Consider the following 26467-nt stretch of genomic DNA (forward strand, 5'->3'; position numbering starts at 1 on the left):
GTTCTCACTTTTCTCCATGAGTATAAGTTGGACAAGATCCATTTCTAGAACATGTTATATTCAATCAGGGTGGGGGGATTCCTTCACCACCATTTACAACAGCAAAGCCAAAATAATATCAGAGAAAGAAGAGAGCTTCAGTGCTTTGTGTAGTGTGATCTGAGGATAATTAGAAAGGTTTTATCTCCCAAGAACATCCTTCCTCCCTTCTTCTCCCCTAATTCTGAACTCAACACTCAGAAGATGATAATTCTACTATAGTAGAGATGGTATCTAGTCTCCAAAAACCATGTTCTTGTCTTCTCTGACACACAGCCTAACTACGTTCCCCAGCATTTTCTACAGTTTGGTTTGGTCATGAGACTGAATAATAAAGTGTATGATTCCTTTGCAAGTCATTTTTTCCCCTCTCTGATTTCTTTTGAGATTTTATTCTTTACTGGAGTGCTCTGTAGTTTTACCACATTTTTCTAGGTGTGGATTTATTTTAATTTATCTTGCTTGAGCCATGGTATGCTTTGCTTCATATAAAATCTCAAGCCTTTTTTCAGTTCTAGAAAATTTTCAGCCATTATCACTTAGAATATTGTTGCTCCCCCATTTCCCTTTAATTTTTCTGTGAAACATTTTGGGTAATTTCCTCATGTATATCATCTAGCTCACTAATTTTCTCTTCACTTTTGCCTAAACTGCTAATTAATCTGTCAACTCATTTCCATGACTCTATTTTTCATTACTAGAAACTGTTTGGTTCTCATTCAAATCTTTCTGATCTTTTCTTCATATTATTTTGGGCTTTCATTTTGGTTTCTTCTCTCTCTCTTATGTCTTCAACTAATTAAAATATACTTCTTTGTAGTGTCTTTAAGATTATCCTATTATTTAAAATTTGGGGTGCTGATTCTCTTGTTTTCTGAGTTTTATAACTGTCCCTCACAGTGGGTGCATTATTCTATACATTCATAATTTTTTTTCTTTTAGCTGAGCCATCCTGCTACCTATTGGCAGCTTAGTGGCAGCTCAGCTCGGGCCAGGCATTGAACCGCTGTTGTTCAGAGCTCAAACTCTTGAGTGAGCTCTTAACCAACTGAGCCACTCGGCCGGCCCCTACATTCATAAATTTTTATTGTGAATTTCTCTTTAGCAGGTTGTTTTTCTCCCCTGCATGCCTATGAGTTATGAAAATGGACCTGCAGAGTGGTTTTGCATTTGTTTCACCTGGGAATTCTGAAAGTCTCAAAAGTTCTAGATCCATTTTTATGTTAGTTGTTTGGCTTGGGTTTCCTGTGCCATACAGGTGGTGTGAATTAGAATTCTACATGAAGCAGGGTCTAGCCCTGGGTTTTTCATTTCCTGTAGATGTCTTCTTTCCACCCAAGGGCTCAAGACGCCAGCGCCGCATAACTTCCATGGGCCAGAGTTGCTTCCCTTGCAAGCTTTCCAGCCCCCTTTTCAGAACCAGGATGGGTCAGCTGTCTGAGATTCCTGCTCCCTGTACCGTCAAGGTCTGGAGCTTCTTTTCCTGTACACGCAGGTACTAGGATCCCAGCCCCCAGCCTGAATCCAGCTATGAAATCTTTGTGGTCCTGTGGTGCCTGTTTCGTTTTACTGCTTTCACTTCAATTCCTTTTCTTCCCGTCTGGCACTTTGGGGATTCCTCTCTTATCCTTTTCTGAGCTCATGGATGTATTTATATTCTGGGGATATGTTTTTTCAGCATTTCTCTGTGTTAGTAATAGGAGAGAGGTCTTACTCATGAGCCCCGTCTGTCTTGTTGCTGGAAGTAGTCTGCTGTTGATTCTTTTTAGACTGTCTCAGAAGAACTCTCCAATCTCTCTTTTCTCTGATTTACTTCCAGCATTCTTGTGATGGGGGCTGGTGGGGTAGGGGTGATGATCTATGCGACATTCCTAATATAGACTGAATACTCCATCATGCAAACAAATCATAGAGACACATAATTTATGTAAAATTAGTCCCCAAAAGACATGATATACTTGTGTATGCTCTTAATGATATACAATGTAAATGTCAGACAGTAGCTTGAAAATTAGGGTCAGAAATGCAAAGTGGCCTTTGCATTCTGCTAAATATGTCCTTGGGATAAATTGCATTTTTATTGCATTATATTATATTACATCACTGCAATTATATGAGACTCTTGTTGGAATTTTGAATGCTTCTCTTTATTTTAAATACGCATGTATGTTATATGTGGCAATTTAAGTGTTCTATAAACAAAATTCATTGTATAAAAATAAAATTAAAACTGTGATAATTCAGTAATGCCTAGAAATATGTTGCAAAATAACAGTTATAATACAAAAGAAATTATACAGCTTCTAAGAATAAATATCTAAAGCAAATCAGACATTCATGTAAGGATTTGGACAAAGGGCTATTTTTATTTAATATATCACTATTCCAGGAGAAAAATAAAAAGAAGAAATTATCAAAAACAAAAATGATTTTTGATAGTGTTCACATTTCTACCAAGCAATTTTTATAAGGTATAGAAATCATGGTTTAAAAACACTCATAGTTTTTTTGCAAATAATAATTAAAGTGTAACAGAAGGTTGTATTTTTCATATTGTGCAGCTCTAAAAAAAGTGGTAAAAAAGGATCCTTTGGGCTTTTCTCAGCTCTGTTGAGAAAAATGCTGATAAGAAAGAAAGGGAGAAAAAAATGCTAGAATTCTATAACACAAACAAAACACACAAGCCATTTTCCTAACTTCACACTGTTCAGGAGAGTGACAAAACACCAATTTCCACAAGATGGTCTGTCTTACAAATATGGAACACTTCCCATTCAAATAGGTATCTGGGGCATTCTGGGTAAGCCAGCCAAAATGGGTAGTAATAGCATGCAAATTAAAATAGCAACCTTCCCCGTCCTGAGTATTGATCCGTGCCACTGACACACTGCAGAAAGGATGCCAGACCTTCCACTGACATAAATCTCACATCTGTAGCCTGCTGTGACTTCTCCAAAAAGCACCACTTCCAGCATGTAGGGTTCCTTTGTTGGTGACATGCAGTTGAAAGGAGGAAATAACATACCATTTGGTGTCCTCCAGGCAGGTCTGTGAACAGACTTATGCCGGGGCCTCGTACAGCTTTTTCAAGATGTGCAAGATCTGCAATGTGCTATGTGCTGTAACATACAAGTGGCATATAAACAAACCTGTGTTGATTTCCAGGAAAATGTAATTACCATTTTAGAAGAACCATCACATTTGTCTCAACCCAAATGATTTGCAAAATGACGAATTGCAGCTTGTCACTATGGCCTGTAAGACAACCACCTGAATCCAGAAGTGCACACATAGCCACATTTTCAAAGGAGGCCTGGGCTACTGTAGCAGACACTGTCAGAGCTTTGCTGTGTCCCCTTATCCTTATCACTTCAGTGCCTTCCAGCTTGACTTCTACTTGCCAGAGCCTGCGTTTCTTTACCTTTCCTGGCCCCCGAAGTCTGCACTGCCCTCTTGCACAGCAGGCCAGAAGTGCTGGGGAATGAATGCCAGTTGCCCACGGTGATTAATTGACTCGATATCACACTCTTCACTGGCTGCTTTCTTGTCCTTGTTTCACTTTCCTGCTCCCTTCTGGTGTTTCTTTGGACTAACTCTCAAATCAGCCACATGTACTTGAGTCCCTGGTGCAAGTTGGCCTCTGGAGGAACCCAGGCTAAGGCAATTATCTTCTCCCAGAAGTCCTGGCAACTTAGTGTTTTGGCAGGCTTCAAAGTGTCAGGGTTTCAGTTCAGAAGGACATATATTAGAAGACTGTGTCAAGTGAGCACACACTTTCCAGTTTACCACTTGTCTTAAAAGCTATTTTTGCATCCCAAGTTCACATCCATACACCTAGCATGTCTTCCTTCTTTACTGCTTGGATCAGCCTTGCTGCAAGGTTCTTATACTTCTAGCTTGCCGCAAGTTCTCCAGTGCCTAAAACATCCACAGGCTGCCTCCATATGATGCTGAAGCCACTAATAGTCACAACACTAGACAATCAACCATTTTAGAAGACAGCCCCAAGGGGTGGAAGTAGACTGTGTTTGGAAGCAAAGTTATGAGAGGAGGAGAGGCCAGAATGGAATTAATATTGATCCACACACTTTGGAATTTAAAATATGAATTAAAATAATTAGGCTCTTTTGTTTGAAAGTTAACAGAGAGTCACTCTGTTTGACTTGGGTCTTGTGGGCCTAAGAACACATGTGAAAATAATCATCTTCTTCACCATCAATTTGACAAATGTTTATTGAACGCTTAGTATGTGAGAGGCATTATTCTAAGTGTTTGAGATGTATTAACTTATTTACTCTCAAAACACTGAGAAGTAGGCATTATTATTATCCCTGTTTCACGGGTGGGAGAACTGAGAGATTAAATAGAGGTGACGGTACTCTTTATCTTCTGTTCACACCTAGAAGGGAAAGCAGCATGGGGAGCTGAAATGGTGTTGTGGGGTGGGGGCTCTTCATTGGCAGCTCATGGTTTCATGGCCGCCTGCTCTGGGCTCTGCTTTTTCTATGATTCTTAGACTTTGAAAACTATGTTAGGCTCCATATTTGAAGAGGGGTGGATAAGGTGACAGGCTTCTTCTTCTTCTTCTTTTTTTTTTGGTAAACGTTTTAAATTGAAGAATAACATACCTAAAGACAAGGGTACAAATCCTAAGTGTATAGCTCAATGTATTTTTACAAAGTAAACACATCTGTGTAACTACTAGACAGATCAAGATATATAACAGAAGGCTTTGCTGAGGGCTCTGGAAGTGCTCATTACCATTCTGCAGTTTATGGCTCATAAGATCATAGAAGACACTTTTGAATGATGCCAGCAGCATCCTTTTTGCATATACTAAGACTCAGAGTGGTCAACTGTCATGCACAAGGCCACGCAGCTAGACAACATCTGGTGTTTTGTTTTGCTTTGTCCTAAAATATCAGGAAGTTTTCATGTTTCTTAGTTAAGTCAGTGCCTATGGATAAACCATCCTACCTCCCCACTTCTATGTATTTGTCCTACATGTCATATTAACTTTTATCTTCTTATTTTGTGTGCACTTTATGGTCAAACCATCTAAGACCATGATTTCTCCCAGAATCTCTGTGGCTGGTGCACAGAATGATAGCTTTCCCCTCACTTCAGTGGCCAGTGACAGCCTGTGGACATGTGACACATGTCGGTACTCTACCCTTCCACAGAGTGTCCTCTGCCACCTTTCCCACTTCCATTAGCATTCTGAGAAATCGGAACTTCTTCCACCAAAGGTTCTCATGACAGAGATGATGAGATGACCACCAGGATTGGCCTTTCCCTCCAGGATGTAAAGGTGTGGCTGGAAAGCAACTGCCCAGCTAGGGAGTCCATTTCCCAGGCCCCCAGGGGTGGCCATTTGACTACTTGTTACCAATGGAATGGGAGTGGACATACACTTTTAACTTCTGGGCCAAGGTGTTTAAGAAGCAAGTATGCCTTGTACAAGGTCTTTTTCTTCATCTATTGACTCTGAGGGCCTAGCTTAAGATGGGAGAAGCTTGGGCCCCTGAACAAGGACACCTACTGAGCAAGAGCCCTAGCATTGGATTTGATATTAGTGGGAAATAAACGGCTAGTGGGTTCATCTATTGAGATTCTAGTGTTACTGTAACTGATACAGTCATAGCATGGATAGGGGATGGGAACCACAACCTTTTCAAAGGCCATTTTTAAAATCACCTCTTGCTTTTTCTAGGTACTGAAAGCCACAACAACCAGAACCCCTTACTTGCATAGGAAGGACAATTCCTAAACATATGCAGAAAGATAAGCAATTGATCTTTTTTATATAAATAAGAACACATTTTCTAGAGCCATGTACCTTTTTCAAGATTGTTTTTAGGAATCCCTGAGGCAGTGGGGAAAGATTGGTCCTTGAAGAGCAAGGAAAGCCCGGATTTCACTTGCTGAACTCAACTTGGCACCCGGCACTTCCTTATTTGCTAAAACGGTGGACCATCACCTAGATCTGTGATAGTTTTTATCAACAGAAATGCAAATTTCTCTTTTGGAAAGCTTGTCAGTAAAGAAAGTGACCTTTATTCATAGTGTTCTCTGACCCATTTAAATAAGACACATTTTTCTATAATGGAAACTTTTTGAAAAAAAGAAGGACACATAAAATATGACAAGGGAGCGCCCTTTATTATGCTGGTATCGGGAAATAATCAACAGCAATGAGACCACTCTTTTATTAGAGCTTTCATCTCACACAGCCACAGTGGGGGCACCAAGAGAATGGCTTCTGGAATTAGATTGCCAGAGTTCAGACCCTGTCTCCACCACATACAAACCAAGTGACCTTGGGCAAGTTACTCCATTTCTCTATGCCTCCTTACCTCCATCTATGAACAAAGACCACCAGATAGCTACCTCTTAGTGTTGTGGGAATTAAATTATTTAACGTAGGTAAAAAGTGCCTGGCATGTAGAAAGCCCTCAATAAATGTCAGCTATTGATATTATAATGCTTTTAGGCCCTGATTTGTCTGCGATATATCTGAATTTATGTCATAATATAAAAAAAAGCAAAGAATTCCCTCACTGGGTAAGATCTGGGGTCCTTTCTGTTTCTCCCAAGAATACCAAAAGGTAGCCCTCTGGGGCTGGGGAGTGGGAGGGCTGGGGGCTTCTCTTTTGATACTAAGCCTAAATTGAATTAGCACCACACATGTTTAAGAAATTTACTAATGTACATTGAGAATTTCAAATACTTTTTGACTTACTGACTCAATTTCTGGGAATGAATCTAGATATATTCTAATGTATCTTATTTGCTCTAAATACAGAAAAGGACATGAGGTACAATGGTGTCACTTCAGGGTGGTTTATAATAGCTGGAAATTGGAAATGCTCAGGGTTCTAAAAGGATATAGTTTTTAAAAACATGGTAAATCCTGTTGTTGAAACTTACACAGAAAAATAGTGATTAAGAAAACTGCAACAACACGGGATATGCTTATGATATAATGTTCAGAGGGGAAAGCAGTATTCAAAATCATATCTAAAATGTTAATACAACTGAAACACTAACAAAAATGTTATACTAGAAAAGAGATTGGAAACAGGACCTAAGTTGAAGTTGGATCTTGGGGCTTGAGGGCTAGGGAGCAGGGTCTGAGCTAAATCAGCTTCTCATTTCAAAAGGCAAAGTAAGGTTATGCCAGTGTTCCTGGGATGGCTGACAGCCAAATCCAGGGAAGCCAAATAAAGTATGAACTTTAAAAGCTATAGAGCAGATCAGCTTCTGCGTGTGAAGACTGGAGTTAGGGGACACTCAGAGGGAGACAGGAAGGGTCCTAAAAGATGGACACTGGTAGTCTTAGGGGGTGTGGGGAGAGTTTGGCTGGTTTAAAGGACCAGTGAGAAGGCAGAGAGGAAGGAAATAACACTAAATTATCAGCAATAACCTTAAATATGTTTGGATGATGGGTCCTACTTTTGATGCTCCTTCCCAATTTGTATCTAATTTTCCAATTTTCTTTGTTAAACATGTATTAGTTTTATAATGGAAATAAATTTATTTTATAAAAGCCTATGATGCTTGTGTATAGCTAATAATACCTTTATACATGTACACTGGAATTGAACAATTAAGTAAATGGATGGCAGATGGTGGGAGCCAGGTTTTTCGCTGTTGGAGTGGAAATTTACAGATTACCAAGGGGAAAAGGCTAGAATGATCCACGTGGTAATGGATTGGTTGGAGACATCAGTATGAACTCATGTTTAGCTTAATATAGATACAGATGGATGGATGGATGGATGGATGGATGGATGGATGGATAGATAGATAAAATATATAAGTATGGGTCAGTACACACATATATTTCTTTGCTCTGTCAGTTGAGAGGGCCTAAAAGAAACAACACCCACTAACAATGAACAAAGTGCCCAGATCCTGGTTTCTAAAACCATTCTCCAATAAAAGGAACTAAGGCTCCTTGGGAAAATGAATGGTTCTAGGACTGGGATAGGAAATATTCAAGATGAGCCCAGAGTACCCTGTAGTGCCAGAAAGTAAGGAAATGTACACACACACACACACACACACACACACACACACACACCACATTAATGGGGGTATATCAAATAGTCACAGGAGGGTATGTCAAATGGTCACAGGCGCCAACTGAGAGAGTTCCCAATGGCCAACACTGGAATAGCTTGAGCAACAAAATATATAAAGTAGAATTGGATTATAATTCAAAGTAAAAATAAATATTCCCGAGTCCCTACTTATATAAATAAAGACTGAATATGTTAATAAATAGTGAAGAAGAGACAAGTGTCCTACGCAGAAGAATTCTAAGTAAACTATGAGGTCAGACAATTAAGTTCATGAACTCATCCTAGAAAAAGTACTACATACCTCATTGCTGAATATCACTACAGTCACCATTGAAGTACTCCCCTTGGGAAGCTATGCACCAACACCAGTGCCTAGTTCACCCTTCAAAGCAATTTTGGAACTCTTTTTCTGGAATGGCCATCAGAGCTGTTGTCATATTTCCCTTGATGTTCTGAATGTCATCAAAATGTCCTCCTTTCAATACTTCCTTTTTCTTCGGGTAAAGAAAGAAGTCACTGGGGGCCAGTGTCAATGTGTGCAGGAGGTAAGTATATGGAAAATCTTTGTACTATCTGCTCAACTTTTCTGTAAACCTAAAACTATTCTAAAAACTAAAGTATAGTTGATTTTCATTATTCATGATAATTATACTCTATAATGTTGCTGTGAACACTGAATTGATGAAGAGTAAGCCATTATCCTTAGCTGTGACATTTTTTGGATCATAACATTTTTGGATCAGTACAAAACCTTGTTTTAAGTGTGTTTCTCTTTAAAGAGACATTATTTAATATACTGTTGATTTAACATTTAATATATATTTTCAAAAATGGAAGAATAGGAAAACGCTGTGCTTGCCTCCTCTCAGGACCTCATCAATTACAATAAAACTACAGAACACAGTGGCCATCTGTGGATTGCTTTGTGGTTCATACCAGGTGGCTCCAGACAGGGCACAGGCTGTGGCTAAACTTGGCCTGCAGCAGGTCCCCTCCCAGGAGGCCCCAGGGCTGACACACTCAGTGGCCAGCTTTGGACCAAGCTAGAGTATCACCTGGCCACTTCCAAGGACAACACACCCAAATGGCAGACCTGGCAGGCACCAGAGCCCTGTTAAAGTGAACCCTGCTCTGTAGGGTCAGCCCTGCACCACAGCTCCTCCACTGTCATCACAGCCAGTCCTCACAAACAATCAGCTTGAGGGTCAATCCCTCCCACTGATGTGCAAACAGCAACCAAGGCTCAAGTACAACAGAAGGGCACACACAACCCACACAAGAGAAACACCTGGAGCACCCAGCTCTGGTGACCAGGGAGAATGCACCACCGGGTCCCACAGGACACCTACTACATAAGGCCACTCTACTAAGACCAGGAGGCATAGAAGCCCCACCTAATACATAGAAACAAACACAGGGAGGCAGCCAAAATAGGGAGACAAAGAAACATGTCCCAAATAAAAGAACAGAATAAAGCTCCAGAAAAAGAATGAAATGGATTGGAGACAAACAATCTACCATATGCAGAGTTCCAAACACTGGTTATAAGGATGCTCAATGATCTCAGGGAGAACTTCAACAAAGATATAGAAAACATAAAAGTGGCGATAGAAAACATAAAAAAGAACCAGTCGGAAATAAACAATACAATAACTGAAATGGAGAATACATTAGAGGGAATCAACAGTAGATTAGATAAAGCAGAGACTTGAATCAGTGATTAAAAGATAAGGTAGCAGAAAACACCCAATCAGAACAAAAAAAAATTAAAAATGAGAATTGTTTAAGGGGCCTCTGGGACAACCTCCAGCATACCAACATTTGCATCATAGGGTTACCAGAAGGAGAAGAAAGAGAGCAAGGAATTGAAAACCTATTTGAAGAAATAATGATGGAAAACTTCCCTTAACTGTCAATGGAAATATACATACAAGCCGAGAAAGCACAGAGTCCGAAACAAGGCAAACCCAAACAGGCTCACACCAAAGCACATCATAATTAAAATACCAAAGGTTAAAGACAAAAGAAATCTTAAAAGCAGCAAGAGAAAAGCAGTTAGTTACTTATAAGGGAGCTCCCATAAGACTGTCAGCTGATTTCTCAACAGAAACTTTGCAGGCAAGAAGGGAGTAGCATGAAATATTCAAAGTGATGAAAAGCACGGACCTACAACCAAGACTACTCTACCCAACAAAGCTATCAATTAGAATCAAGGATAGATAAAGAGCTGCCCAGATAAGAAAAAGCTAAAGGAGTTGATCACCACCAAACTAGTATTACAAGGAATCTTAGAGGAACTTGTACAAGATAAAAAAAAAAGATTAAAAATGTGAATAATAAAATGGCAATAACTACATATCTCTCAACAATTACTTTAAATGTAAATGGATTAAATGCTCCAATCAAAAGATAGGGTAGCTAAATGGATAAGAAAACAAGACCCTTACATATGCTGCCTACAAAAGACTCCAGATCGAAAGGCACACACAGACTGAAAGTAAAGGGATAGAAAAAGATATTTCATGAAAATGGAAACAAACAAACAAACAAAAGCTGCAGTAGCATTACTTATACCAGACAAAATAGATTTTTAAATAAAGGCTATAACAAGAGACAAAGAAGGACCTTGTAATCCCACTTCTGGGTATTTATCCGAAGAAACCCAAAATGCTACTTCGAGGGGATGTGTGCATCCATATGTACATTGCAGCATTGTTTATAATGGCCAAGATGTGGAGGCAGCCTGGGTGTCCATAAATAGAAGAATGGATACAGAGGAGGTAGTATATGCATACAATGGAATATTGCTCCGCCATGGAAGGGAATGGGTTCTTGCCATCTGCGGGAGTATGGATGGACCTGGAAGGTATTGTGCTGACTGGAGTATGTCAGACAGAGAAAGACAGATGCAATGTGATTTCACTTACATGTGGAATCTAAAGAACAAACAAACAGAACAGAAACAAACTGATATATACAGAGAACATTTTGATGGTTGCCAGATGGGAGGGGCATTGGGGGTGAGTGAAAAAGGGGAAGGGATTAAGAAGTACGAATTGGTTGTTACACAGTAGTGATGGAGGGTAGGGCATAAGGAATATAATCAATAATACTGTAATAACCATGTATGGTGTCAGATGGGTAGTAGATTTATCAGGGTAATAGATGGGAGGGGTTTGGGAAGCAGGGTGAAAAGGTGAAGGGATTAAGTATAAATTGGTAGTTACAAAACAGTTATGGGGATGTAAAGTAAAATATAGGGAATATAGTTGATAATATGGTAACAACTGTATGGTAATAACTATACCACGTGGGTACCAGACTGGTCAAGGGAGGTCACTTTGTAAATTATATAAATGTCTAACCACTATGCTGTACCCCTGAAATTAATATTGAATGTCAAAATAAATAAAGTGTAATATATAGCTGATTCATGAATATTGAATGCATGGTGAGCAGCACTTTAATCACTTTAATTCATGTCTGTAGGAAGCTTATCTAACACATTTTCTCCATAAGGCACATCTCAGCATTCTTGCACTTAGGAATACTAGATAGCATTTCAACACTATGTTTGGGGCCATATTACACAATGAAATTACCCAAAAGTCACACAAATGTGAAAAATGTGCACTTAACAGACCACCAAAAGGACGCTTGTTGAAAGTGTGAGAGCTGGAACAAGAGGGCAGAGCACTGCCTTGTTCATCCTTAGCTGGGAACAAGTAGGTTGCACAACTTAAAATTTTTCCCCTGTGCATATACCATGTTCATGAATGACTACAAAAGTGCCACGAGAATTAATTATGGGATTACCAATAAATTTTAGCTAATAGGCAAATTCACAAATATGGAATCTGTGAATAATAAGGATAAATTGTATATTAATTTTTAAAAGCCTATGAATATGTTTCTCAATAGCCTACTTTCTCTCCATAACCCACTACAGATCTCATTTTTGAATTTGTCTAACTCTCCTAAATTTATTCATTTATCTACTTATCTATCTAGTTATTTATTTAGCCTATACCTGTGCTGTGCAAGAGCCACACATGGCTATTGGTTCCTTAAATGTGGCTAGTTCAAAGTGAGATGTGTTATAAGGATTCACACCAGACGTTGAAGACTTAGCTATATCATCTCTGGGGAAAATGAATTCTGTCATAATATTTGTAGCATGGGGGAAAGACATAAGACTATAGAATCATTTTATTCTTAGAGGACCCTTTAATTCCTTTCTTTTAGGATGCTAAGGCTCAGACAGGTGAAATGCTTTGTCTCCTGTCTCCCAATCCAACCTTTTTCTCCTTAATCTTCTTATGTCTCCACCTCACCAATAAATAAAACCAAACAGTCTACATAACCCTTTAAGAGAAAAACAATGTTGGCTATTCCTGAATTGAAAGAAACCATCTCATAAAATCTTACTAGATTTCTATAAGTAGGGCTGTGAGACTTAGCAAATAAGACTACAGGATGCCCTGTTAAAATTTGCATTTTAGATAAACAGGGAATGATATTTAAGTATAAGCATGTCACATGAAATATTTGGGACATACTTACACTTAAATATTATTTCTTGTTTATTTTAAATGCAAATATAATGGGGCCTCCCATGTTTTTAGTATAAGCATGTCCACTGCAATATTTGGGAAGATACTTATACTAAAAAAAAGTGAGTTGTTTCTCTGAGATACACATTTAACTGGCATCCTGTATTTAATCTGCAAACCCTCCTATAAAGCCTTGGAGGAAAGAACGTTTTCGCTGATTTCTCCCAGGCACAGGGGCACTTATCTTTCTCTGCTCCTCCCAGGAAGAGCCCAGCCTAGTGAGTCCTTCAGCGGTTCCGTAATAAACAAGGGAATCTCCAGACTTGCCTGCCCATCTGCAGGCTGTCTCGGCTGTCAATGTTATCTTTTTAAACAGCCAACTTACCCGGGAATCAAGCCTCAGATCTCAACTGTCCCTCCCAACCTTTATAATCAATTTGAGTTGGGCAAGATGCCAACTTTAAAAAAAATGCACAGAACAACTCTTGTAACTGTGGATATAAGAGGGAAGGAAAAACCCAAGGAAACAAACTTTCCTTTTCTTTACAGAAACACTTCTAAACGTAACAGGCGACAATTGGTACAAACATCCCAGCCATTTCCTGGACATGTATACATATCAAAGAGAGCAAGGGCAAGAGTTCATTGGATTTGATATTTTATGATTTTGCTTTCCTTCATTACTATTATTTTGTGGCATACTAAGGGGGGGTGATAGAAGTGGTCCATCCAAGGTGCAGGCAAAAGGGAGGTATAGGTAATAAGGGGTTTATTGCCTGTAGAGAATTTAGAAACAATAATAAAACTGATTAAAAGTAGTTCTGCTTTTTATTATCCCATGTGCTGGCAATTCTAAACAATGTTGTTAATAAAATACTCCTTCTACTGCAACTCCCTCTTACCCCCGACCTTAGAAAGTTCTGATATTAAGCAAGGCTATCAACCGTTTTTAAAAATCCGACTTTATGGAGCTTTGCATTTTTTTTGTTTTGGAGCATGGTCTGTAGGAGCTGGGTGGGGTTGCTTAAGCTGTCAAAATAGCAAGGGTTTCCATAAATGGAGATTTCCCAATTGTGCACATATAAGACCTTGTCTTGAGTTTTCCAAGGGTGAAGAGACAATATTATAGCAAAAGGAGCCCTGGAATAGGAGTCTGAACACCTGGGTTCAAGATGTGGTTCTGTATTTGCATAGGCATGTGACTGAGGACAAAAGATATGACCTCTCTGAGCCTCAGTTTCCCCCCTGTCAAATAGATGCTCTAACCACTCCATGACCTGTCTACTTCACCTGCTTGTCTTGTGCGGCTAAGAGATAAAACAAATAAAAGAAAGTGCTTTGCAAACTAGAAGGCGCTTTACCAATGCAAATCTCTAGTCCTTTTAACAAAGACCAATATAACCGTGGCTTAAACAAGATTGAAGATCTAGTTCTCTGTAAAATTCCAAGGTCAAAGTCCAAGCTTGTAGGCTGTTGATGGAGGGAGGATGACTTGTTTCCCAAGGTCATGTAGGGAGGGACCTAGGTTCCTTCTCTTATGGCTCCATTACCCCATGGGTGTCTTCATTATCTTCAAGATTGAAACTGAGCCACCACCCACCACAACCTCATTCTTACCTACAAGAAGAGGAGAAGAGTAAGTGGAGGATGAGCAGTTTCCTTTAGGGGCATAACCTGCATGTAACACACGTATCTTTTCCTCCTTTCTTATTGGTTAAAACTGAGTCACATGGTCTCACATTGCTGCCAGAGGCTGAGAGCTGGGCAGCCATGTATCCAGCAAAAACCTGAAGGTTTTACTGCTAAAAGGTGATCATGGATATGGTATAATAATATGCAGTTTGACAACAGTTACTGTCATTGTTTTTTAAGCTAGTAGGTAAAGGGTAGTTTGTTGTTTTATTGCTCTGAGGAAGGAGACCACATGAAAAGTCCCACCTTACCACTGTGGCAGATGAGTTTTATAGATACATATCAATGTAAATTATCCCGGTTTAAATGGGGAATGAACTCCTAGAGCAATAGATTTCAAAGCACTTTCATCTGGGGCCTGTGTGTGACTGTGTTCCCAGGAGACCTTGTCAGTGTAGATTTGGACACATCTTATAAATATAGCCTTGTGCCTCTCAGGGGCCAAGCCCACATCCCAGGAGAAACATGGAATTTAGACCACCTTGCTACTGTATTGATCCTCGCCAGCGAGCTCATCACTGAGAAAGTGCTACATCATCTGGTTAGCGCTTTATCATCCTGGAAGCCTATGTCACTGCCTCCATAATTAAACACAGACTATTAGCTATAACCCACTGCACCCACATCAATTATGCCAGTTGGGATAACAGCCACAGAAACCCTCCTTTCCTATCTTCTGCCTCTCTGGAAATAATCCTGCTTGTATCACACAGGTATAGTTAGAGCTGTCTGGGCTTTTATAAGATGTCAAATTAGCAAGGCTGCTCTACCATGATGGAACAGAAGATTTGTTCTTCTGTATGCTGATTAAAAGGTAATTTAACCTCTTCTAAAGGTGGTCTAGGCAATCCCCAGCAGTATTGATGTTGTATTCATGAGGAATGACTCTCCAAAATGATAAATTGGCCCTCTGAGACTAGAATGCAAACCCATCTTCACTGGATGGCGCAGCCTAGAAGAGCCAACTTGGTAGTTTCATCACCCTATGCCCACCTCGATTAAGTCTGAAGGGGTCAGGCATCATCTCTGAGGTCCTTGACTGTGCAGCTCAAAATACACTCTTGTAGCCTCCTCAGTAACACAAGATGCCCTGGCTTGCTGGTTTTCTCCCAAGTGCCAGGTTAGTTGACAGTAGCTCAGCAACTATAGGGTTGCTTAATACAATTCATTTCTTAGAAGAAATTCAGTTCACCATGAGAAAGGAGAGAATCAAGCCAAAGGGTACTCGAATCTGGGAGGAGCCTCAGCAGTCAGTTAATCTAAAGTTTTCATTTTACATAAGAGGAAACTGAGGCCCAGGGAGATGGAATACCTTGGCCAAAGTTTCAGGGAGCTGAAACAGCAGAGATGGACAGGAATCCATTTTCTCTGACAATAATCTCACTGTTTTTTACCCTGCTGTACACATCCTACCAAACCGACTACACCTATACACCAGTTGTCACATCATGTGGAACTCCTCATTCCACTGCCTTGGTTCCCTTCCCAGGGGAAGAAAGCACTCATCTTGCTTGAGAACATGAACCTGACTTCCTCGAGTGTGGTAGACATAAATCTCAATCCACAAACTCAGGTGAGCAAGAAACACTGCTTGTCTTTATCTTCGATGAAGCACCCAACCCCTTTCTGACAAGCTGGTGGGAAATTCAACCCCAGAGATTCTTGGGTCCTCTCCCCGACTCTTCAGGGTGTGCCAAGGGTCTGGGTCTCAGAAAGTGCTAAGGCATCAGGGTCACTCTCTGTACTTCAGGCAGATCCAGCGGTATTATTTAGATGTCACAGACCCAGACCCTAGACTCTGCTGGTTCATGGCTGTATTGGGGGTTGGGAGAAACTCTGGCTGGCTGGGAGCCTAGGTCTTTGTCCAACTTCCCTATCTTCAGCTTTATTGTCTGAAATCGGCCTCCTCTCCTGGTACTGCCAAGAAGAACAATATCGGGACCCATGGTTCTCCAGGCGCTCAGACATCTCTCCTGTCCCAAGCCAGAGGAATCTCTTTTTGTCTTAGGAAAATCCTTCATTTTCCTCAAAAGTATTCTCTCTCTTGCCTCACATGCTAGGACACTGTTATAATTCCCTGGAGGGACTGAGGCTTCTGGAAACAAAAGGCAGGAAGGGAAATGTTTTGTAGGTATCTTCTACTCTTTGTCCTCAAACAGCCTCAAACCTTCACCAAAAAAAAAAAAAAAAAAAAAGCAGTGTGGGGATAAAAAAGGAAAATTGCAGGGAGAGGAAATATAAATTATCTCTCAAAAAATTATACTGCACAGGATGACTGAAAGTTCCACGAAAAGATGAACACCCAAATTCCAGTTCAGTTTCTTTGGGAGAAAGAATGCTGGGGAAAATTGTCCCAGCTTCATCTTGAAAGGAGCATGAAGACGATGGAGTCATTCTCTGCAATGAGAGAGGCCACCAAGTGACCTCAAAATGTAGCAATGGCTGCACCAGCTCTTTGGCCTTCCTCACCACTTGATCGCTCCTTAACTCCTTGCCATCTGGCTGTAGATGCCACTGCTCTCCAAAATAACTCTGTGGAAGGTCCTCACTGATCTTTTTGTCCAGTTCAGTGGCTGACTCTTTGGTCTTCATTCTCTTTGACTTCTTCTCAGAGAGCTGATCATGGTCACCTTCTTTTTTATCTCTCTTCTATATTACTCTGTTAATCTAACACTACAACTTTTATTGTCTTTAAATCACCATCTCTAGCCCCACTCCATTTCTTGAATTCTAGACCCAGAATCCCAACTGCCTTTCAGTTGTTTCTTGGTGGATGTGCTACCAGTACTGCCTCAAACTTGCCATGTTCAAAAGCAACTCATCTTTCTTCCCTAAACCAGCTTCTCTTTGTGAATTCCTTGCTCCAATAATGCATCACCATTCTTCTAAACTTTGGATCCTCTTGGACTCCTTTCCATTATTCTTAGACCCAATAATGTTTGAATCTAAATATATTTTACCTCCTGAAATGGAATATTGCAGGTATTGTATGACAAGTATAGAATAAAGTGGAACTATCCATCTGCACACCATCTTCCCATATAACATTAAATAAACCATGGCTATCATTTTGACCTTTATCCTTTTATAATTTCTTCTACACAAATATGTATCTTTACATAAAAGGGATCAATTGCCCTATTTTGGAACTTGTTTTGTCAGTTATCATATCATGAACACATTTCTATGCCATTAAATGTTCTTTTATATAACAATTCTCAAACTTTAAATATGTATCAGAATTATCTGAGAGTGCTTGTTAAAAATGGATTTCCCTGGGTCCTCCCCCAGAGGTGCTCATTCAGTATTCTAGGAAGAACCAGAAAATCTGTGTGTGTTTAACTAGCACCCTAGGAAATTCTATTGTATAAGGTTTTCAGATCCTAGTTTGACTAACACTGTGGGTACAGCACAATTTTTAAGAATTGCCTTTTCTTTTGTTTACATTTACCATAATTTAGTTATCAATCCCCACTGACAGATTTAGGCTGCTCTCTAGTTTTTTAATATTATTAATACTTCTTCAATGACTTTATTTTGAGGCTCTCTCCTTACCATTCCTTCTACTCACCCACCTACACACTTTTTATTTAAGGTAAATTCCTAGAAGTAGAATTCCTGGGTCCAAAGGATTTGCAAAATTGTAAGATACACACACACACACACACACACACACACACACACATATATATATACACACACACACACACATACACACACACACACACATATATATATATATACACACACATACACATACGTATATAGTAACATGTTATATGCTATTATATTATTCATTATATCATATATAATATAATATATAATAACCGATGCATTCATTATGTGATATATAATGTAATATATAATATATTAATTTATATATGTTCAAGTGGGGTTTTATTTGGAGCCTTGCACAAGATTTACATTTATCCATGTTAATTTCATCTAGTTATATTTCACCCATGGCTTCAAGGGTCGTGATATTTTGTATCCCTAGTCTCCATTAAAAGTATTTGTTATTTTTCTAATCTCCTGCATATGTGGCATCTATACTTTCATCCAAATCATGGATCAGAAAGACTGAGAAATGCCTTACTGTTCTACCAGAAACCTATATTCCTAGCACTCTTGCTCGCTTTTCAAACATTAATAACTTAATTGTAATAGTGATTGGCTTACGAATATCCCTCTCATCTTTATGGTTGTAGGGACAGAACTTACCATGTTTACTGAAGTTCACATCCACGGTCACCTACCTCTTGGCTCTGATCTGCCAAAGAGAAAAATAGGTGTGTTGGTTTTCTATGTTCACATTGATGCCATTTAACAGGTTCATAATGCTGCAGTGGCATACAGCATAAGGCATGTGTTCAGGTCACATGTCTGAGGGTGGACTGGGGGCTCTGTCTATCTCAGCAGGGTAAAATTGTCGATGGTCCCTTTGGTGGGGGAGGGAGAGAGTAGGAATAGGAAACAGAAGGCAGGGTGCAGGTGGCTCATGGCAAAAGGAAGAGGCTGGGAGGTGAGAAAGGGAGAGAAGCAGAGGAGGGATGCAGGTTGTCTGGTAGTGTTAACAATGATACAATAATAATTATTATCTCTAACTGTAATAGAATTTATTAAGTGTCCAGCACCCTGCTACATACTTCACATATATGAATATAACTATTCTCCTAACAACTCTGAAAGGTGAGTGCTGTTATGTCCATTTTGCAGATGGAGAAACTGAGGCACAGAGAGACTAAGAAACATACCCAACATCACAAAGCTATTAAGTGGCATAGCCAGGATTTGACCCAAGCCATCTGATGCTTCCTCTTAAGCATGCAAACTGCCCACCATAGTGCATACATTTCAGCTACTACTATTATTGGTGTACATGTGCATGCACATGAGTGCGCACACGCACACACTCCACGGCCAGGAAGTGAATTGCCATTGCCTTTGTTATGCACACAGAAATGAGTTGGCCTTGGGAGTCTCTCTTTGTGCTTATTTAGACACGATATTTTGAGGAAACGGACATCTGGGCTGTGCCCATATTTAGGGTAACCAACATGTCCCAGTTTTCCTGAGCTTCACCAGTTTTAGCACTGTAAGTCCCATATCTAGGGAAACCTCTCTTTCTTGGACAAACTGGAACGTTTTGTCACACTACTCATAGGAGTATGGAAAACTGTGTTTTGTTATTTTTTCCCACTGAATACACAAGGGGGCATTGTAATCATTCAGTCATGCCTCCTCAAACATTTATTGAGCACCTAATCAGAGGTGTGATTGCTGCCCAATAAACTAGCACCGAGGATGGGGTAGGGCAACAGGAAAGTGAGAAACCTTCCATGATCCCCATAAGAAAGAATAAAATACGTATTTAAATGAACAAATACCTAGCTCTGACTGTGAGCCAAGCACTGTGATGAGCACTTTACATGAACTCATTGAATCCTCAGAAACACCCTATGGCATAGTTACTATTATGATCATCTCCATTGTAAAGAAACAGAGGCAAAGAGGTCAAGTCCCTTGCCTATCACACAGCTGGCAAGCGGCACAAAGCAAGATTTGAACCCAGGCAGGCCCATGCTGCTCCAGAGTCCATGCTTTTAATTGCTGTGCTATGCTGGGAAAAAAGGACCCGAATCTCATCGAGAACTCCACGTGGGCTCAGTCCTCTTTCCAGCCTTGTTTGGGTTTTTTCCTAGCCCTGTGGTTCTTGACCCTGAGTACACATTAAAATCATCTGGCGGGTTAAAAATCATACTGATCTCCATGGCCCCACTTGCAGAGATTTTGATTTAACTGAGCCACTTTGACCCAGACATTAGGATGTTTTAAAAGCCACCCACAAGGTTCTAATAGTAACTAGGTCTGAGAACCGAGGTGGCTAGACCCTTCCCTCTAGCAAGCTGGGCTGCCTGAGTTCTCTAATCCAGGGTTTCTCTAATGCTAGTGTGCATCTCAATCAGCGGAGGACCCCATTAAAATGCAGATTCTGATTATTGAATCAGGGTTTGGGGTGGAGTAGGGGAGCCAGCGGTTCAGCATACCTAATCAGCTCCCAGGGGTGCTGATGCTGCTGGTTCATGGACCACACTTCGAGTAGTAAGGAGCCAAAGTGTGGTCCTGAGACCTGAAGCCTAAGCATCCCCTGCTTGTTAGAAATGTACACTGCTGGAGCCCACCCCAGACCTACTGAGTTAGAGTCTGCATTTTAATGCATATACAAGTATGGAAAGTGCGGCTCAAATCCTGAGCTCCCGCAGGTGCTGGGAATTGGCGTGCCAAGCTATTGCCTTGCCTCGGTTCTTAGGAACTTGGACTGTGACTTCCAAGGTCCAGCTGCAAGCAGCCTCATCGACCCCATGTGTATGCAAATATTATAACTTTCACTGCTGACCATCATGGAGAACAGAGTGGAACACAGTCTTGCCCTAATCGAGTCTTAGTGCCCCCTTTCCTCACACGCCCCAACAAGCCTTTGCTCACACTGTTTCTTCTACCTGCGTGGCCTTTGACTGGCCTTACCCAATTTCTGAAGGTCAAGCTTATGTCCTATCTCCTGCTCTACAGAACCATTCCCATTTCCATGTGGCCATTTCAAACCAACTGGCTTTTTTCATATAACAAAGACATAATAGCATTTCCTATGTCCCAGGCACTGTTCTAAGCCCTTAACATTATTAATTTGTTTAATCCCAATTTCACAAGTCAGGAAAATTAAGGCAGAGAGCAGTGGGGGTACATTGCTCAAGGTCACACAGATAATCAGTGGCAGTGTCAAAATTGAAACCCAAGTAATCTGGTTTTAGAATCACTCCACTGAACCATAGCACTATGATCCTTCTCAATGGTGTCTTCAAGTAGAATCTGTAAATAATGCACTGTGGACAGTGAAAGAAAACGTGTTAGTTTCCCATGGCTGCCATAAAAAAGTACCACAAACTGGGTGGCAAAAACAACAGAAATGGATTATTTTGTAGTTCTGGAGGCCAGGCGCCCTAATTTACATTGTCGGCAGAGCCCTGCTCCTTCGGAAGGCTCTAGAGAAGGATCATTTGCCGTTTCCGGGCTTCTGGAGGCAGACAGCAAACTGTGGTGTTCCTTGGCTTGTAGATGCATCACCCCAACCTCTGCTTTCATCATCACATGATCTCTTTTCCGTATGTATCTCTGTGTCCTCTCCTCTCTCTCTAAGGACACTAGTCATTGCATTAGGACCCACCCTAACCCAATATGGTCTCATCTTTTTTTTTAAGATTTTTTTGGGGGAATTGGGGAAGGGAACAGTGTTGGGGAGGTGGGGAAGGGAACATTGTGTTTTTCCAGAACCCATCAGCTCCAAGTCAAGTTGTTGTCCTTCAATCTTAGTTGTGGAGAGCACAGCTCAGCTCCAAGTCCAGTTGCCACTTTCAATCTAGTTGCAGGTGAGTGTAGCCCACCATCCCATGCGGGAATCCAACCGGCAACCTTGTTGTTAGGAGCACGCATTCTCACCAGCTGAGGCATCTGGCTGCCCGTTGGCAGCTCAGTGGCAGCTCAGCTTGGGCACAGCTCACTGGCCCATTTGGGAATTGAACTGGCGACCCTGTTGCTCAGAGCTCGCACTCTAACCAACTGAGCCACCAGGCGGCTCTGGTCTCACCTTAACTAATTATAGCTACAAAGACCCTATTTCCACATAAGGCCGCATTCCGAGGTTTCAGGTGAACATAAATTTGGAGTGGGTGACATTATTCAACTGAGTACAGAAGAGCACAGAGATTGTTTCAGGGCAGAAAGTGTCTCTTAAAAGTGCTCGGCTACTCAATGTTTCAAAATGATGCTGAGGTGTTAAGACCTGTGGTTGACACTCTCCAGATTCAGCCGAGGAGCAACCCATGGAGCAGCTGTAAATTTTGGTCAATGGACTGAAAATTCTTCAGTGCCAAAATGATGTCATTTTCCAATTCCACCCAGTGTTCAGCATCTGATAGTGCTTGCAGGTTCTCCCCAGACCAAATCAATCAGATTGATCTTATGTGTACCACAGGTACAATAAAACTGCCACAAATTTGAAGATTTTGCAGATGGTAGGTGCAAAGGGGAAATGTCCCCCCATTCAAGTGGTCACGTATTATCTAGGCCAGCATGTAATGGTGAAGCAGCCTGCGGTACATCATGGTGGAGGCTTTTTGGGAGAACTACTTCGACATCAGAGCTTCCTCATGAAAGCTCTATGATAAGCTAACAAAGAATCTTGCTGCCACCACTCCAGGTTCTGAAGCAATATGCAGAGGAAAGTTCCAACACCAGAAAAAGAATGGAAGAAGGTGGTATTCCCATGCTGCCTACCTCACTTCATAAATGCGGAAATCCTAGAGTGGGAGATAGGTCCTGCCATTGTTTCAGACACTCAGGATGCAGCGTGGGTTTTGAATGTCGGTATTGGAGCACTTAGGTGCTGGAATAAAAGTAGAAGCTATAAGTACTGACCAAACAAGTGAAAAAAATAGGAAATGTAAGTAAAAAACAGGTGATCGGAGTGGAAAAACAATGACCTTGAGGATTCTACCTCTTTAAGTAATGACGCTGATGGAGAAGCTGCTTCTGAGGATGTGGCAATGTAACTGAGTGCATGAAACTGAAGTCTCCAAAATAAGAGATGCTTCTGTTGCTGGGCTCTGAGGAAAGATCAGTCTTCTAAGTGAGCCTATTATCATCTCTTCATTCCCGTTATCACTGCCACGCCTGTAAAGAAGGAAAATGAAGGGATCAACATCCCTATTGCCAAAGAACCATTTCAACTGTAGTGGTTCGAGTCAAAGATCTATAAAGAAAGGGAGGAAACTCAAACTCCTTGCTCCCTGCAGCTCAGTGGAATTCTTGGATTTGGCTCACAATTCTGAAAGCCCAGAGAGCAGCTTAAGAAAAGGAGAACGAGGGCCGGCCGAGTGGCGCCATGGTTAAGAACTGGCTTGGGATGCCAGAGGGCCCCGGTTCAGATCCCACATATGAGGGCCAGTGACACTGCCCTCCACAGCTAAGATGCTGAACAACAGCTCAACCTGGAGCTGGGCTGCCGTGAGTCGCCAGCGACGGGTAGGCTGCAGCCCCTGTGGCAGTGGGTTGCCATGGGCTACCATATGTAGCCAGCAGCCAGCGTGAGCGGCCAGCAGCCACAGTGAGCGGCCGTCTAGAAGCCGGTGACTGATGTGCCTCGCCTGGGAAGAGCGCAATGATGGTGCCAACTTGGACCAGTGAAGCAACGTCCTCCACAACTAGACTGAAGACCAAAAAATGACAGCAACTTGTCTGTTCCCATCCCCCAATTCCCCAATAAAAATCTTTTAAAAGAAAGAAAAGGAGAACCATCAGATGGCCTTTCAGAGCAGAGACAAGATATGGAAAATATGAAGGGCTGACAAAATCTCTTGCAGTAGTGTAGCATATGTGAAAAGAGATCAAAAGATGAGAATATTATTCGTGGAAGAACAGGCCACCTTGTCACTTGTTTCCACTGCACCAGAACATTAAAGCAGCCTGGGGCTCCATGCCCTCTTTGCAAGAAGATTCAGCTGGTAATTCAGGCTTTTATGGCCTAGCTGAATCTGCAAGTTGCAGAGAAATGATGACCAGGACCAGATCAAGGAGAAAATTATCAGTACTGAGCATCTCCGTTCAGTGTAACCCACTGCGTCCCTTCCTTGATTCATGCAAACGTCTGTGTGCCAGGGCAGCCTCCCTTCTAAATTCATGTGGAATTCGAGAGCAATTCTTTACAACTAGATTATCAATTTAGGGACTCCATTTACATGAAAAGTTACTTTAATCACTGCATTCTTCATCTAAAGAAGAGGTCTGGGGAGGAGCAATTACAAAGACAAACAGGAAAATACATCCACCCACCAAATTATCTGAAAATGAACTTTTGCCTAGTTAATTTTATTCCCCATCTTTTTCTTCTATTCTGTTAGAGAATGTTCTTAGGCATAAAAACCCAAGGTGGCTATGAGAAAAACACTAAAGCTAACAATCAAACCACATAAATAATGTGATGTGTTATGGATCACTTTACTTTATAGTCAAGCTGCTTGGTTTCAAGACACCGAAAGAAATGGTAAGAATCTCAAAAAATGAGAGGTGTGTTCCATTACGCCTAGAACAATGGTTATCAAGCATTTTTGCTAACATATTCCTAAAAGAATTTTGAGGAACTGTACACTCTTTTCTACATTTAAAAAATTGAGGTATAATTAACGTAAAGCAAAATACACAGATCTCAAAGGTTCCTTTCTTATGAGTTGTAAACAGTTGTAGATACCCCAAACAAACTATGGAACACCTTTATCACCTCCAAAATAGTCTCTCAGGCCCCTCTCCAGGTAATCCTTCATCTCTTGACTCTCACCCTAGATTAGTTTTCTTTTGGTACATCTTTAATTTGACATCTAAATTTTTAAAATATGCTTAATTACTTACCAAGAGTAATTAAGATAAAGTTTTCCACAATTCCTTGGTAAGAAATTATTGAAAGGGAATATTGGAACCACCTTGTATATTATTTTACAGATTACTATATACAGAATTTTTCTTAGAAATCTTTAGTGCTCACAGTTTGGGCCCAGGTATTCTCTGAGTCTTTTCTGTACTCTTTATTGATTACATCCTGAATAAAATCACTTTACCAACATTTGCAACCACGAGTTTGTGGCTCAGAGTGAGCCAACCAGATCAACAGTGCTCTTTCTATAATGCTGCCTCCCTTAAAAAGAGTTAAGGAGGGAAGGTAGAAAAGTGTGCTCCCTGTTATACTTGACCACTCAGTTGGCATTTGTCATAGCCTGCCATTGGATAAGTGAGCTGTTGGATAACTGTTTGTGGATGGGACGTTTTATGCCCCTGCTAGCCTGAGGTATAATGACAAGGGAACAGAAATTGGAACCAGACAACTTGGGTAGAAAACTCAGTTCTGCCATTATCATGTGATCAGGAGTAGATTCCTCAAACTTTCTGAGTGTCCATAGAGTCTGTCAAATCAGACCAACACCCACTTCACTGAGACATTATGAGGAAAATACAAAGTAAGAAGTGTAAAAGGGCTTTGTAAAATGTCAAGTTCTCATCACTGGGGCTTTATTACTATTTTTTAAAAGAGGAGCTAATTCTTTTTTTAAAAAAAGATTTTATTGGGGAATTGGGGGAGTGGAAAAGCATTGGGGAATCAGGGAGGAGGAACAGACAAGTTTCTGTCCTTTTGTTCTTCAGTCTAGTTGTGGAGGACATCGCTTCACTGGTCAATGTTGGTGTTATCATTGCACTCTTCCCGAGTAAGGCAGATAGGTTGCTGGCCACTGGACGGCCGCTCACAGAGGCTCATGGCAGCTCATGCCAGCTGCCAGCTGCTCACGGTAGCTTGCGGGAGCCCACTGCAGCCCCACTGCAGCCTACACTGTCACCGGCAACTCATGGCAGCCCAGCTCCAGGTCGAGCTGTTGTTCACCATCTTAGCTGTAGAGGGCACAGCGTCAGTGGTCCTCATGTGGGATCCAAACCGGGGCCCTGCTGCTCAGAGCTGGCATCCCAAGCCAACTCTTAACCAACACACCACTCGGCTGGCCCACGAGCTAATTCTTATACTTCTTTTAACCCTCATTGAATATTGCATGTAGGAGGTCTCAACAAATATGTGTTAACTAAGTGATATATTTGTTTATAAAAAATAATAATAAGGAGTTGCAAATGCTTAGGGAATCAAAAATTACAAACTAAATTCTCAACACACATATATGAATATAGATTGCTTACCTCTGCTTAATTTACATATATAAGGTACAAAAAACAAGCCATATTCAGTTTACAAAGGAGCAATTCACGAATTTCCATCTTTCATTAATTTGAAGATCTGTATGTAAAATTATCACCACTCATTCTTTTCCCATCAGAAAAGTTAAGTAATAACATATAGTGTAAACTCTCCTTGGAACATCGACAGTACTTTCTATCCTTAATCACATCTGTAGTTCCCCTGAGAACAATTTTAAACATTTTCACACTTATATAAATTGTACAGTTGAGAACAAGAAATGCTGTTCTGGTACGAGTATGCCATAGATGATT

At 40.8% G+C, this 26467-nt stretch overlaps 1 protein-coding gene and 1 pseudogene across 3 annotated transcripts in view; one reads left to right on the top strand and one right to left on the bottom strand.

Annotated features, from left to right (window-relative positions):
• Nucleotides 1-18612, bottom strand: part of RAI2 (retinoic acid induced 2) — a 145407-nt gene extending 126795 nt beyond the window's left edge. For 2 of the 3 annotated variants that reach the window (XM_019667588.1, XM_019667581.1), the window contains exon 1: nucleotides 18593-18611. In XM_019667588.1, the coding sequence (XP_019523133.1) occupies nucleotides 18593-18595 (3 nt within the window). In that variant the 5' untranslated portion in view covers nucleotides 18596-18611. Of the gene's footprint in view, nucleotides 1-18592 lie in introns of all 3 variants that reach the window. The other variant, XM_019667543.1, reaches the window with a different exon arrangement.
• Nucleotides 18613-22300: 3688 nt separating this feature from the next.
• Nucleotides 22301-23952, top strand: LOC109395342 (protein Mdm4-like; annotated as a pseudogene).
• Nucleotides 23953-26467: the final 2515 nt, after the last annotated feature.

The sequence above is a fragment of the Hipposideros armiger genome, unplaced genomic scaffold (assembly GCF_001890085.2).
Source record: "Hipposideros armiger isolate ML-2016 unplaced genomic scaffold, ASM189008v1 scaffold_13, whole genome shotgun sequence".
Lineage (NCBI taxonomy): Eukaryota > Metazoa > Chordata > Mammalia > Chiroptera > Hipposideridae > Hipposideros > Hipposideros armiger.